At 45.6% G+C, this 15,832-nt stretch overlaps 1 protein-coding gene across 1 annotated transcript in view; it reads left to right on the top strand.

Annotated features, from left to right (window-relative positions):
* Enpp2 (ectonucleotide pyrophosphatase/phosphodiesterase 2) overlaps positions 1-15,832 on the top strand; it is a 95,759-nt gene that overhangs the window by 66,142 nt on the left and 13,785 nt on the right. The window contains 6 exon segments of the mRNA XM_013074127.2: positions 3,816-3,847; positions 4,489-4,616; positions 6,932-7,019; positions 7,174-7,261; positions 8,213-8,385; positions 10,796-10,847. Coding sequence (XP_012929581.2) covers positions 3,816-3,847; positions 4,489-4,616; positions 6,932-7,019; positions 7,174-7,261; positions 8,213-8,385; positions 10,796-10,847 — 561 coding nt within the window.

Below are 15,832 nucleotides of genomic sequence, written 5' to 3'. Positions count from 1 at the left end.
TCCAATGCACAAGCTTAAATATTGCAGGTTTCTCTTATATGAGAAACCCAAATTATAAGTAAATTAAAGAGCAAAATCAAAACTACGTAGTAGGAAACAGGGAGATGGAACTTCTGCAGAAGGGAAGGGACCAAAAGATAGAATGAGGGCGAGGGCATGGAGAAGGAGTGAAGCAGTGTTCTGTGTGTGCGCCAGCTCCTTGCAGTGAGCGTGGCCATTATGCTCTGCAGATGTGGACTATTAAAACTACTGCTTAGCCAGGTGACCGGAAGTCAGCCGTTTGGACCCCGAGGCTCAGTTTTGTTATCTGAGAAGTGGGGATGACAACAGGCAGTGTGTATCTCTCAGGGTTGCTGTGGAAATTAATCTGTGTGTATTGGAGCAGCTCCCGGCACAGAGTAGTGTTATACAAATATTTGCTCTTGTTTTCATCACGTGGAAATTAAACTTAATTTGAGGCATGTTTGTAACTGTAAACTTGTGTTTGCAAGAGAGGAGTTTTTCTTTTTAACATCAAGCCTAGGCTGGCCCCTTAGCTGGACCTAAAATGGGGTCTGCCAGAACCCTTTGGACCCCGACGGTTCCCAGGGGCTTTGTGGAAGGGTTTTTCCTCTTTGTCCAAATGACTGGCAGAACTCAGGACAGGAAAACAGTAGGGGGACTGGCGGATGTGCTGAAAGATTGGAAACAAACAGGAATAATCTTGTCGCTCATTTTATATGTTGATTGTGATCTGCCACTGACATGAATTGATTTGTGGGCTAAAAAGATGCCACCTACCTCGGTTTTGAGAAGTCCATAGTTTTATTTGAGATACTACATTATGGGCAAAAAACCAATCTTTTAAAAGTTTTTAGCCTTGGGAATAAGACAGCATTGACACCAAGCTTAAAGCTTTTGGAAAGTTAAGTTTTTCCCAAATGACATTCCTGTGTCGGCACCCGTGGGACGAGGTCCCAGGCTGGCTGTAGCAATGCCGTGCAGTAAAAGGCCAGTGCTGTTCTCGCCATGCACCCCTGGCCTGCCCTGTCCCCTGTGGCTTCTGTCTCTGCTCTCTTGAGGAAGGTGGCTGTCACCATAGGCTGGGCCCAGGTCCTTAAGTTAGCTTTGGATTTTGGTATTTGCCTTTTAGGGGTTATGCAAGAGTTTGTCTATTTTGAGAGGTATTTCTGACATCCTTAAATCTGACGGGGAGTTTGTCTGGGGGAGAAAGACGGGGCGCCTGTGTAATAATAGCTACCAATGAAGCAGTGTTCGGTGCTCTACAAAATACTTCCGTATGTGATCGCTTTCTTTCTCTTTTCTACTTCTCCTCCCCCTCCTCCCCCTGGCTCCTCCTTCCATTCCTCTTCTTCCGGTCTTCCTCCTCCCTCTCTTCCTCCCCTCCTTCTCCTCTTCCTCCTCCCCTTCCTCCTCCTCCTTCCCCTTCTCCCATCCCTCTTCTTCTTCCTCCACCTTTGGCGGTGCTGGGGATAGAACTCAGAGCCTTGCTCATGCTGGGCAAATGCTCTACCACTGAGACACGCCCCAGCCTTGTGTGTGACTTCATTTTGGGGCAGACAGTAGAGGTGGGGTGGTGAAAACAGCAACCAGGTGTCCAGGATCCAACTCCAGCTCTGCCAGGTGTGCCATCAAGCTGCTTAACACTATGCTTCCTCCTCCTTATCTGTAAAGTAGGGATTTGGGGGAGACTGGAGGAGAGATTCCATCTGTGTCACCTAGACTTGCGGTTAGCACACAGTCAGAGCTGTGGATGTGTCAGCCACGACAGCCGTGTCTCCATTGTGTCACTTTTTCGAGTGAACACGTACACAGTCTTATTTAACACACCAAGAGGTCCCGTGTGATGCGCATTCATGTCCCCTTGTAGATGACAGCATCAGATGTCAGAGTGGGATGAAGGAACTGGCTCAGAGGGTGACGATTCATAAGTGGAGGAGCTGGGATTTGAACCCAGATCGGCTGATTCTTAGTCCTGGCCCTTGAGAACAGTGAGCATGAAAAGGTGGGGACCTTAACACCAGGATCCCAAACACGGACACAGCCATTGGTTGTTTCCCAGTGGTTCTCTGGGGTCTCGATGAGCACAGGATTGCTCCGTGCTGGGTTACCTCTTCACTGTGTAAGAGCGTGGACTGACTCTGTGGGTCCCTTTGAGGATGCAGGTTCATGAGGCTGCCGAGTCCTTTGCAGGTTCAGAGCCTGCTTTGCACGCCTGGTTCCTCCTGTTTGCAGCTCCCACCTTCTAAAGCCCCTCGGCTCAGTGAGCCTTGGAGGAGACACAGCATCTCCGAAGCTAGACTGTGATTGTTCTTGCAATCACTTACTTTCCATGGAAAGACATGACAGAAACATGATCCCACTGAAACAGCATGGGATTTGCCTCTTAGCTCTAGATTTCATAGCTGTAGAACTGAGAGTCTGAAGGGAGGCTTTGGAGTATGGCTGTTTATGCTGCAGGGCAGCGTGCATTTTCAGCACACACGAACGGATACTTATTAATATTTCCCAGCAAACGTTTCTCGAGAGCCTGCTCTGTGACAAGCCCTGAGCAATGGAGCAGTAAGTGACAGAGATAGGGCCTGTTCTGGAAGTTTCTGTTCCCAAAGCTTCTGTTCCCGGAGCTTCTGTTCTGGAAGGTTCTGTCCCAGAGAGGGCTGATCTCCGTAGCAGGGCCCTCTTCTGAGCAGAGCTGATTCTGTAATGATAGACTGAACCAAGTTTCTGAAAAGAAAACAAAATCCAAACAACCTACAATCTCCTCTTTCTCCCCACAATCCCCCCAAAAGCAGACCTGCAGATAATAGAATCCTGTCTTTACACAGCCATCATTTACATAGTTAGGTCAGAGTATTGACTAAAATAATCTTTGTTTGCTGGTAGTGAGACCCAGGGGTGTGTGTGTATGCCCCGAGGGCCAGAGGGGCGCTGCCTCCTCTGTAATTAGACCACGAGATTACCAGAAAAACAAACTCCTTTGGAAAACATAACTCAATGGATTAGTATGCTCATCTTTTTATATTTAAATCTATTTAAAAGTTTTTATCTTTATGAGTGCATGTTTGCAGTACAGAGCGATCACGCTCTTCGTGGGGAGCTGGTGCACGGACAGCACACATCTCCGTTCTTTTTCATCCCCTCCCCTCCCTCTCGCCTTCCTCCCTCCATCCCTTGGTCCCTCCCCATTTGTGAAAGATTTCTCTCCTTGTCTTCTGTTATCTATCTTTTATTTTGCTCCTTATTTATACTTTGAGCTTCTTACGTCAGAAAAACCATGTGCTATTTAAGCTGTGTGTCCTGTTTATTTCACTTAACATTATGGCCTCAAGGTGCATCCATTTTCCTATAAGTGACTCAAGTTTATCCTTCTTTATGGCAGAGTAGTACTCCACTGTGCGTAAACATCACATAGATGATTCATCTTAAAGTGGATGGTGACTTGTTTAAGATGTGCAGATAAATAGGAAGTTACAGTAGAAACCCCAAATGCCCAGCTTAGTTTCTGACATTGAATTGAAAATAAATGAAGTCTGTGTTTCAGAACCATTTAGGAAAATGTGAAGCAGTTTACCTAGTGATGTTCTGGTGCTATGGAAAGAGGAATTCCTTTCCAGAGGAGGAGAACTGAGCCTAGCAGGGAAGCTTGCCTCAGGATGGGTTGCACTCATCCAGCTGCATTTCACTTCCTGAAATACTACCCCTCCCTAGTAGACGTTAAAGCGACACATTTAGACAGTCTCAGGGGTGGGGTGAGATGACTTCTCTCCCTGATGGCGATCGTGTCTTCTGAGATCTCTCTGCTTCTCTTCCCATAGACGACCCTAAAGTCATCATGGCTAACCTCACGGTAAGTGTCACAAGTTCCCAGGCCTGGGCCCTGAGGGTGCTTGGAGCCCGCTCACTCCCGCGTCTGCCTCCCCAAGGGTGGGAGGAGGGTGTCTCAGCCCGGCCGTCCCCAGTATGTGTCCCCAAGAGCTCTCCAGACCTCTGAGCCATGTCTGCTGCAGCGGCTTTGGCAGGGACACCAGTGGAGAGCGCCTGGCCCTTGTGTTAGAACTGAAAGTGCGTGCTTGTGAGCAACGCAGCCTCAAGCTGTGCCCACAAGGCCTGGAGACCTCCCGAGCGCTTGAGCGACCTGCAGCCTGCCTGCTAGGGGGTAACCCTTTGTGCCCCAGCTCCTACCCCTCGACTTGAGGCACTTGGGAAAGACCTTGGGGTTGGGATTGCTCTCTGTTCCAGTCTCCCAGGGCAGGAATGTATCTCAAGAACTCCTCATTCTCCTCGGAGAGCCTGCTTCATCCTCTCAGAAGCTCTCTGATCCCCTTGGAACCTACAGGTTTTCAGCATGTACTATTTCAACATATTCTACTCATTCACTAATCCCCTTTTGTTTGGCTGAAAAATGTTTTCAGCTTGCAAGGGAGAGGATATCTAGGACTTGTTGTAGAAGACTTTCTACCTGAAGACTGACTTTTGCTTATATTGCAGTGTAAAAAGCCAGACCAGCACTTCAAGCCTTACCTGAAGCAGCACCTCCCGAAACGTCTGCACTATGCCAACAACAGGAGGATCGAGGACATCCACTTGCTGGTGGAGCGCAGGTGGCACGTGGCCAGGTAACGGGGCACTGCTGTCCCTGGCCTGCATCCTCGCCGCTGCTCTCTGGCAACTGGAAATACTTTAAGTTTCATGGTCATCAGTAGAAGAAATCCAGGTGGAAACCTTAGTTTCCAAAGATTTTATGTTCTGGATGAGCAGTAACTGCCAAGACCCCCACTCATTTGTTCCCAGTGTCTACAGCATCTCTTTGTGGTCTGCCAGTGTATCCATGTGTATACATTTCATTTTTTCGTTGTTGTTGTTTTTTTGGTGCCGGGGATTGAACTCAGTCAGGACCTTGTGCTTTCAAGGCAGGCAACAGAACCACTGAGCTAAATCCCTGGCTTCATTTTTTCTTTTTTTTTTAGTACTGGGGATCGAACTCGGGTCCTTGCACTTGTGGGGCAGGAGTGGAACCACTGAGCTAAATCCCTGCCCCTGGCTTCATTTTTTGAATTAACATTCTAACTTTTATTTTTATGACTTGAACAAGTCAGAAGCATAGCCAGGAGCTTCCCATAGTGTACTGGGCTGATCTGGCCTTGGTGGAGGTGACTTTCTCTGTAGTGATGTTTGCAGAGGACTCCAAGAAATGTTAATCTTAAGACCTCTGTTATTGTAGACATATTTTACATCGCTTTCAGTATTTGCGATGTTTGCCCTTTTTTGGACTACAAAGACTCCTTACTTTAAAGATAATATTCTCTGCTTTTGAAGGGAGTGCAGGACGTGCTTGAAGGCTTCAGACAGGATTGAATAGTTAATCAGTAAATGTTCATTCATCTCACACAGACCTGAACACGACCCTTTCCTACTGGTTCTCTCTCCAGTTTTCTTCTCAAGAAAGAGTCGTGAGTCTCTTGCACTGACTGAGGAACTATGACACACACCCTAGCTAGGTTCTCCAGTGAGTGTACAAGGGAGAGAAAACGTTGGTCCTCTAGGAATGGGTACCAGCATGGAACCCTCAGGAGACACCGGTGACAAACATGACACATGCTACTGCCATCGTAACGGGTTAGAGATAGAGTTATGCACATGGGATTATGAGGAGAGACCCATGAAGACAGGAAATTACTGCTACCACATAGAACAGACAAGGAATTCTCACAGAGGTGTCACGCAGAAGTGGCCACAGTGTCCTGACTGACTGTCCTCCCAGGGACCCCTCATGTGTGGGGCGTCTTGGGAGAGAGCAGGCTTGATGTGAGTGGTGGGTTGATATCAAGACAACACGGAGCTGAGCAGAAGGTCAGAGAAAAATGATGACAGAGTAGACCAGAGCCGAGTCTTTCCATCAGCAGCAGAGCTTTTGAACTTACTGTATTGTTATTTACATGTATATTCTCACCCCATGCTCTAGGAACTTTTTGTGCATTTGTTAGATGTCTTTGTTTCTTCCAGCACTTTAGTGCCATGCACCTGTAGGAACTGAGGGAATATTTACATTAACACAAACTTTTTGGGGGGCAAGGGCCACAGGATACTTCTGAAAAAGCGGTCTTCCTGTCATAAGAGAGAAAGTCAAATGAGCAGTGTTTCCATTTTCTATTTCTGAATAGGGATGTTTTTTGGTGATGCCAGGGTTTTGTGGCAATCAGAATTCAGCCAGTTGCTGAAAAGACCAGACATCCATCATTACCAAGTAGGCTTCACCCTACGGATGCTAAGAGGGTTCAATATGTGTAAATCAATAACTGTGATTCCTCACGTGATAGAAGTAAGGACAGAAATCATGTGATCATCTCAATCGATGTAGAGACAGCCTTTGACAAAATCCCACATCCACTCATGAGAGAATCCCCCCAAAAAACCACAGAGAAGGACCTTATCTCAGTCTGATAAAGGCATTTACAACAGAGCTACTGCCGACGTCATATTAAATGGGGAAAACTGAAAGCTTTTCCTCTAAAATCAGGAGCAAGGCAAGGATGTGCACTGTCACCACTCCTGTCACACGGCATTCACTATTAATGGTCCTCTAGTTGGATTATGCTGATAGGTAACTTTGTACACAGGCACTTTCGGATCTGCATGGGTTGATTGCCCAGCGTGCCTTGGCCCTGAGCCTGGGGTGGGGGATGTGGAGGTGCAGCAGGTAAATGCACCCTACAGGTGAGAACCTCACTGTGCCGAAGTGAGGGACGCACACAGGCAGGCTGAGCATTGCCTGGGACAAGTGTTCTGCCCCGTGTGGTACTGGGAGATCCCCAATTATCCCAGAATCGGCTTTTAAAAGCCCCTTCATAGAGACCCCTGCACCCTGAAATTGGCTCTCGACTGGAGTGATTTTGAGAGAAATACTGACTGATCATATAATTGTTTCAAGCAGGAAATCTTTGGATGTTTATAGGAAATCTACCGGAAAATGTTTTTTCCAGGGGGACCACGGATTTGATAACAAGGTCAACAGCATGCAGGTATGACCGTGGGGCTAGGAACTGGCGTTGTGTTTCAGCGATTCTCAGAAGGGAGAGAATTGGGGACATTGGGTGGTCTTCGTACCGGGAGGAAGGGCTGGTCCTCATCCTTGGGAATGGTTAATTGTCTTTGTGTTTTATTTTCTTTTGGAAGACTGTTTTTGTAGGTTATGGCCCAACATTTAAATACAAGACTAAAGTGCCTCCGTTTGAAAACATTGAGCTTTACAATGTCATGTGTGGTAAGTCACATATTTAAATCAAAACCAGCGAACTAATCTTCAGTTAATATACTGACTTCCTCAGTGTCAGAGAAAGAAGGGAGGTGTCTATTTCTCGGACCGTCTCCTCTTCCCACAGAAAAATATCGTAATTTGCCCATTGGTTCAGAGGACAGAATGCCACCCTCTTCTGAGGCGCCTTTGTCTCCGTGCGCAGAGGCCTAACTGGGAGTTTTCATGGTGTTGCTGTTGGCAGCCTCTGGCTGATCCAAACAGCCTTACAGTCCGACGCCGCTGGTCCGAGACCCAGTGAAGCCAGAGTTCTGCACACTGCTCCTCCCACCCCCTGGCGTTGCAGTCCAGTTAAAACCTCACCAGCTTGCTCCCTGGCCAGCTATTTCTGTGCTTTGAATTATTTTTCTTCCTTGAGCTTCCAGTCACTGAATGAGGACAGCTTTTCCTGTTTAGTGAGGGAGTGCCAGTCTGGTGGTCAGGGGGGAGCCCAGGAGTCGGGGCTACCCGGTCCCCTGCCGTCTGGCTGCTGGGTCTCCCTGGCCGTCTCTGCTTGGGTGAGGCCCTGAGTGCCTGCCTGGCAACTGATCCCTCGCTGTGAAATCAGCCTGGTGCTGCTTCAAGGCACCGGGCCAAAGCCTCCTCTTGTCCCCATGAGGAGGGATGAGAGGCAGGCTTGTGGCTCTTTATTGGTGATCGGTCTCATTTCAAAATTTGGGATTGAAAAGTCTTGGAGAAGTGCAGCGATCATTCTTGAGCTGACAGTGGCTGAGCAGGCCCTGTTCCCCTGCTCTTTGGTTTGGGAAATTTCTCTCCCTCTTCGTGGTCAAACACTGAGTGGGGCTCGGGAAGGGTGGCCCGTGTTTGGGTCGTGCAGACCCTTGGGAGGGGAAAGACTGATTCTTACTGTAACTGATCACAAACTTTTATGAAGCTCGAGGCTCGTTTTCTTTGCTTCAGATCTCCTGGGATTAAAGCCAGCTCCTAACAATGGAACCCACGGGAGCTTGAATCACCTCCTTCGAAGCAACATCTTCCGGCCAGCCATGCCGGAGGAAGTCACCAGGCCCAGCTACCCGGGGATCATGTACCTCCAGTCTGACTTCAACCTGGGCTGCACCTGTGATGATAAGGTAGCGCCAGAGGTAGCAGTGGTCTTTGTCTACCCTGGAGGAGCAGGACGGGTGGAGACCAGCACTGTCCACAGAACTTCCCGTGACGGTGGAAATGATTTCTGCTGCCGCCGCCTGAAGTGGCATCACTGGCTGGCGTGACTGAAAAAGCTGAAATTTTAATCTCGTTATTTCAGGTTGAGGTTTGGAGCCATATGGATAGCACAGGAGGGCGGAGGAAGTCCACAAGGCTGTTTTGTGGCTCCCAGTTCTAGCCCGAGGCTGTTTCTTTTGTCCCGTCATGGATCCCATGCCTGTCAGTCCTGATCCTCAGGGAAACAGGCGGCTGTGCCCAAGAGGCTCTAACAGGCACTTTTAAAAGGATCGTTGCAGACATATTTAACAGAGACCTGTGCACAAAGGCGGGCAGGGTGGCCCGAGTCGGTGGGGAGCTGTGAGGCCCTCTGGGGCGAGCAGGGCACCGACTACCCCCAGAAAGTGGCGGAGAGGGAGCCAGCTACCAGAACCCAGAGACAGGAAGGAGCGGTTGTGTTTGGTGGAAGACTGCAGCCCACACACTGCAGCCTGGCCCAGAGGAGGCGGGGACAATACCTCGCGCTCCCCTCTGCTCCCCGCAGGTGTCGCCCGTGGGTGGAGCTTAACGGGAGCCAGAGTTTGCTCTTCCCGGCAGCCCTAGGGCCCAGTTTCCCCGGACACAGCAGGCGGGGCAAGGTGCTCAGCAACTCCCCATCACACCATAGCGCGCAGGCTTGGATTTCAAATTCAAGTACTGAGCAGTAACTTGCTCACTGAATAGTGGTCAGAGACCTTTACTGCTGCCAATCAATGCTTCTAGTAGCAGGGATTGACTAATGCTGCTACACTGAGTTGAATGATGCCAGCCCAAAGCGAGGAATCTGATGTATTTGTACGTGTAGTTTTATCATCGTGTATATGTGTGATTTTTCTATTATGCCTCTGAGAAATGGAATATAACACTCTTACTGCCCTGTCTCCTGCCCCTTCCCTCCACATCCCTCAGGATTCCTGGGAGTCCAGGGCCTCAGGTTGGCTCTCTGCTGGAGGAAGTCAGTTTGCCTTCTTGCCATTTTTATCTCTCTCCTGTTTTTGCTCCTGCTGAGAACCATGCAGGCAAATTATTACAGGCAGATGATGCTCAGATCTCAGATGGTAGACCTGAGCCACCAAGGTCAATAGGAAATTCTCCTGGGAAGCGGTAGAGGGATCTGTCAGTTGCAGCTAGTTTTCTGGATTACTTTTCTCTGGAAAAGGAGCAGTCTTTTGAATATCTTGTCTTAAACTATTTTAGAGAAGTTCTGAATTGTTTTTATTTTTTCTGTGCATTTCTCCAAAAGATTACCTTTATTTCCTTAAAAAGAAAACTTCTCATACATACAGAAGCAAGACTAAAAGGCATACCTCAGTACTCATCTTGTAAGAAAGAAAAAACATCACAGATTCAGTGGATCCAAATTTCTCCTTCCTTGTCCTTCATCCTTCTTATTAGCATTAACTGGGATCCAAAATACAGTCTATATAACTCAACTGCATGTTTCTGTACCACGTTTACTCTCTTTGTATGTATCTCTTAAACATAATATGAAGTAACTTTTAGTATGGTTCCTCAAATAACCTATGGCATAGTTTTGGATATTATACATTTTATATGAATGCATTATGCTACATGAATCATACAGTTGTCTTATCATCATCATGTGTTTTCAGATAGATTTATGCATATCATGAAAGTTTAGCTCACTCATTCTTACCACTAATAGTTATATTTAATTGTCTAAGTATACTATGCTGATTTTCTTCATTTTCCTACTTGAAAACACTGGTAATTTCCAAATGTTGGCTCTTAACAAAGAAGGCTGCCACAGGCATTATTATAAAGGCATTTCCACACACATGTACCTGAGTGAGTGTGCCTAGGATATATAATGATGGGTGGAGTTGCTGGATCATTATTTTTCAGACTTGCCGAGGTATTACTTTTCTAGGTGTAGAAAAAGCTAATTTATACGTTAGTTTGGAAATTGTTTAGCATACCTAGGGATTAATCTGAAATACTGAGGCACTGTTACATATATCAAGTTAATTTATATATAATGATTTTTATATGTGACCATCATTACCAACACGGGAAGTTGGTACAATACTTAGCCACGGATTTAAGGAAAGGAAACAGACTCATGGAGAAGTTAAAGTTGATGCTTAGTATTAGGAAGGAGAGCTTAGAATGTCAATGTGGGATAAAATATTATTTCTTCGGGATGTTTATGATACCGACAGAGTTACGGATCTTCTTTTAAATTTAGCAGAGTGCTAAGAAGAGAGAATGGTGCAGGAAAGAAAGAGCATTTCTGATTTGTTTTCTTGTTTCCTTTTCTGGTTTTCACACATGAAGAACAAATTGGATGAACTCAATAAACGCCCTCACACCAAAGGGTCCACTGAAGGTAAGGGTTTTATCCAGAGACAGTTGGATATATTTTGCTTTCTAGTTTTCAAAAATTGACCACTTTCCATTTACTTTATAGTATAAGCACAACATTTTAACACTTTATATTTGTATTGAAAAGTGGGATTTTCATCCACCTGGCAAAAGGTATTGGTTTATTCTATTATACGGGCTGCCCCCTGAATGATAGAAAAACTCTATTCACTGTCTCATTTTCCTCAAGAAAACAGATGATCCATCGTGTACCTGACAGGTCATAGGATGAGATGCTAATGGGACTCCTACAAAGGGAGTGGTAGTCACAGTTATAAATAAAAGGATCAAGATGCAAAGTACATGTGCCAATCTCCAGGATGAATGTATTTATCATGTATCACAAACATGCATGATTAGAAACGTCATAATAGCGTCATTAGAAACGATCATAATAGCAGTGGTACCCACACTGAATGAAACACTTCCCTGAGGACTCAGTGTCTATGTCGAAGGGAGAAAAATACAGAAGAATCAAATCAGAATTCCTTCTTCACATAAAGGATTGTCTTTTAAAATATCTTTGTTAGTACACATTTGTGAACCATAATGAATACATTCATTGTAGGGAGTTGGTTCATGTACATATCACATCTTCAAGGTTCTTCTTGAACCTTATTACTCTCTTGTTTTATATACAAGGGTAACAGTCATTTGTTAGTAATTTTTGGCAGACTTTTGACGTGGCAGTTAAAAAAAACTCAGTGATTTGTCTGAAGAAAGACACAAGTCCTGCTCACATTTTAGTGAGCTGACTGTAGGATGAAGCTGGCTTATGCCCGCTGTGTCCTCTTTATTCTGGAATCCAGGCTGAGTGAGCAGCCGCTGTCTGGGACACGCCTGCCCATGGTATAACACTGAACCTGGAATCGGAATTGAAGGCTTCTGCCTTCCCGAGGCATAAGTCACTTCCCTTTCTGCGTCACCAGCCAGAGCCAAGCATGTGATACCAGTGGTGTAGGGGAGTATGTTCTTTCCCTGAGGGCTCTATCCTGCAAGTCACACGGCAATGACTGGGGACAGAAAAAAACTACAGTAGAATCTACCATGCAAGTTCTTCCTCCGATTTTGAAGTTCCAGGAAATTGGAAGACAATATAAGAGGGGGGTAGGCTGCTGAGCAGGTTAGGCTAGTAGGCAAGATCGCTTGTCTAAACAGCAAGGAGGGCTAAGAGTGCACTGAAGAAGCGTGCAGGCAAGGTGCACACAGTCACACCTGAGACACCCTGCTTAGCAACTCACACATGGCTCTGTTTATTATATGTGCCACCTTCGAGCTGATTAAGCTGAGTTGAGGAAGCCAGTAGATTTTGTTTACTTGACTTTCTCATTTTCCCTCTTCATAAAGATCTTCACTGCCTCCTCCTTCCTTTCTGCTTCCCCACCCTCCTCTTCTGCCCTTTGATGACAGAACACACAGACCCTGGCATATCATTGGATAAACCCAGTTTTAACGACAGTACTGTGTTGGTGGAAGCTCCACACATCTTCCATCAACTCCACAAGTGATTTGGAACGCTCGACACCTGAGTTCTGGTGGACTCTGCAGTGCCGTTAGAACTGAGAAAATTGGAATGTTACCAAGGTCAAGGGGTCCGGGGCTCTCACTATTTGAGTTCCAAATGTTCTGTCAGCAAAGGAATACACCATGCTTCTACTGTCAAAGTCACTAATGAAATGATTAAGTGTAACTTTTAATGGGCTCCTATGATTTTGCTGATTCACACTCTGGCTGTTTACCGTACCAAAACATTTCTATGTGAGAAGAGTCTGCATGTAGCTTGGTGATGGCACTGTTCTCCTGTGGTAGAATCAGTCCCCAGCTCAGAACAAACAGTAGCACCACACCTCCAAGCAAGAAAATAAGAGCATTTCCTTGGCAAGCTTGTGACTCTAGAAGGTCTTTTTACACCACTGGAGCTTAAAGCTTGTGTGTTTTCATGGGAACAAAGCCCTGAGGGTTTCTTTGGCATTTGTTGAGTGTGTGCCTTGGGCTGGCTCTAGTTTCTCTGCGGCTCTTACCATTCGGATGGTTTCTAACCCCTGGTTTCAAAATGGTGGCATGGAATAAATAACAAGGGAGACTCAGACTAGCACATGCTCTTGGCATGCTCACGGGCTGGGCACTAGCCTTTGAGGATACGAGAAAGACAGACTTTAAAAATATTGAAGGAAGTAAAAATAATTACACATCATTGCTGTATAATGTGCATTTATTGTATTTAGGTCCTGGAACGTATGGACCTCAGTATTCTCTCTTCTATTTGTCTCTCGGTCTTTTGGTCTTAGTCTCTCTCTCTCTCTTTCTCCTTATGGAGTCTCTCTTGGTAATTTCTTTCAGGAGCAAAACAATGTTTTCTTGGTCTGAGTCCTTTCAGGCCTTATGATGCTTCCTTTCCTGTAAATCCCAGGCTCCCATCTGAAATAGTCAGCGTCCACTCCACTAGGGCAGAGCCCTGTGAGTGTGAGTCACTGTGTGTGTGTGTGTGTGTGTGTGTGTGTGTTGTGTGTAGTGGTGTGTTAGATTTAGAAGAATGGTTTCCCCTTTCTGGATATGTTGGAATATGTATTGAGGCTTATAGCATTTAGAAAATTAAATTTCTATACAAATGTAAAGCTGTGTGATTCTTATTAGTTGTTTAAAACAAAGATTAGGTAGTTGATGTTTTTCAGAGTCAGTGCAGAGGAAGAACAGGTGCGACTGTTTTACTGTCACAGCCTGCACATGTCCTCGGATATCTGTAGAAAGGACATGTGCAAAAGCTGCACAGATCTGTAGGGAAGCAACCCAGGGCACATTACGGAGGAGACCTATTAAGTTAATCGTAGGCAATATTTTGTCGTAAAATTTGAATGACGAGGAAGAAAAATGTAGTCTTCAAAAATGGTGTTCTAAACTAAATGTTCTGCTTGCTAAAGTCAGAACATTTCTAGATAGGTGGTAAATCCTGGACCTTAACTGCATGACAGTTGCTGTTTGGGGGTGACGTGCAGCTGACCTCTTGACAGAGTTACTGTGCAATGAGAACTCATTTCCTTGTGACTTTGAATCAGTGGATGAATGAATGAAATGGAATTTAATTTGTGTGTGTGTGTGGTGCTTGGGATTGAATCCAGGGGCTTGCATATGCTTGGGAAGTTCTCTGTCTCGAGCTGAGCTATAACCCTAGCCCTTTTTGCTTGTTTATTTGTTTGTTTGAGACAGGGTCTCGCTGTTTAGTCCAGGCTGGCCTTAAACTCACTACAGTCCTCTTGCTAGGATCACAGGTGTGAGCCAGCACACCTGGCTGAAATGAAAAAAATGAAAATCTCTCACAGCGGGAAATTCTGGCAGTAAAGCTGGGTATAATTTTCACTGTCAGAATAAGTGAACAATTTATTTTCACCCTAGTCTCCTATTTACATTGCTATGAAGATGTTATATTTCCTTGATAGCACTCACTGCTATCTTTTGAGAAAAGGAATTAAAATCGTTTCATCACCTATATATATTTAGCTCTTTCCCACACACAATGAAAAGTTAGTTTGGGTAGAAAAAATGATTTAAGCACTAGTAATTCTTACTAACTTTAAAGCAGATTACTGAAAATGATCAGAGAGAGAATCTCTGGCTGTCTTCCATTCTGAAATGCTTCTTGTTTTTGTTGGTTCTTTGGAAGCATTAGTTTTGCTAAAAAGGAAGGAGTTATACATATGTTTCTTTATGTCCATGTCTGTATATTTTTGGGAAAAGCTGGAGCGGATCAACACACACAGTATAATTGCTTGTGATTTATAGGCTTTGAGATAACTTTGATGATAGACAACAAATTTTGATAATTTTTACCTATCAGTGTTGTTTGTGGACAATGAAGTAGAACATGTAGCCTTTATTAAACCACCACAGCTGTAACCACTACCCCTGCCACTTGGAGTGGAGACTGAATTTGGTGCTTGCATATTTCACTTTGAACTGTTCAGTGTGCCAGGAAGACAGAAGGCTTTGGTGGTTAAGTTATGCATTACAGAGCTGTAGAGCTGAGAGAAGATTTGGCTCAGGTACTCCACGCCCTTCAAGCCTGTGTGATTTCCCCTGAAAGTGCTTCTTATTCTAAGTGTTGGCGTAATGAGAGGATGCTAAGAGAGAATGCCAGTGTATAACAGGGTTTGGAAGTTGTTTGTGGAATCCTAAATGCTTTGATCCAAAGTCTTGTCTTCGTTAGAGATTACTAATGTTGCCTTAGCAGGCATCACTCAGACAGAGCTGAAGCCCAGGAGTAGTTGGACCTCATTCCACTGTGTCCTCCACTGGGATAACCCAGCAGGCAGCATCCGAATGGAGACTGCCCAGGGCTAAGGAGAAGGCTAATGCGCCAGAAGGTCAGAGGCCTCGTCTGAGTGCTGCTGCGCAGCTGAGTTATGCTGTACAAATCATAAACCTCCACTTCCTTCATCAGCCAAGCGGAGATACCTGTCCTGAGTCTATCTCAGGACTACCTTAGGCACGGCATACGTAGACACCAGCCCGTATCTTTTTTTCCATAGAGAACTGGCTTACCCGTGGGTATTTGTGAAATAGTTATTATGTGATCAGCATCATTGGAGATGGCGGGGGATAAGGTGAAGAATTAACACAGACGAAGTTGCTCTCCACACAGTTATGGTTCTGCTGTAGGGCTGAGCAAGAGATGAATGAAGGATCGTGTTTTAAGGGTTGAGGTGAGAAAGAACAGGGCACTAGTGGAGGCATCATGGGATCCCAGGGGAGGGCGAAAGGGCTGTGGGTGTAATTAGCACCCCTAAGGCAAAGAAAGAGAAAGGACACAGGAAAAGGAAAGACCCTGTGTAGAGGTTTTGTGGTACAATGTAAGAGTATATTATTGTGGGGGCGGATGCTTAAAAACATAACAAAAACCCAAAAAGGAGAGATTTTCATGTGGCTCCAAGTCAGCCAGCCAATCTGTGGGAATAT

The sequence above is a fragment of the Heterocephalus glaber genome, unplaced genomic scaffold, assembly GCF_053883595.1.
Source record: "Heterocephalus glaber isolate CG9 unplaced genomic scaffold, H.glaber_assembly_v1.0 deba00001555, whole genome shotgun sequence".
NCBI classification, from domain to species: Eukaryota; Metazoa; Chordata; class Mammalia; order Rodentia; family Bathyergidae; genus Heterocephalus; species Heterocephalus glaber.
Note: the sequence above shows the minus strand (reverse complement) of the source record. Positions and strands in the feature narration are given on the sequence as shown.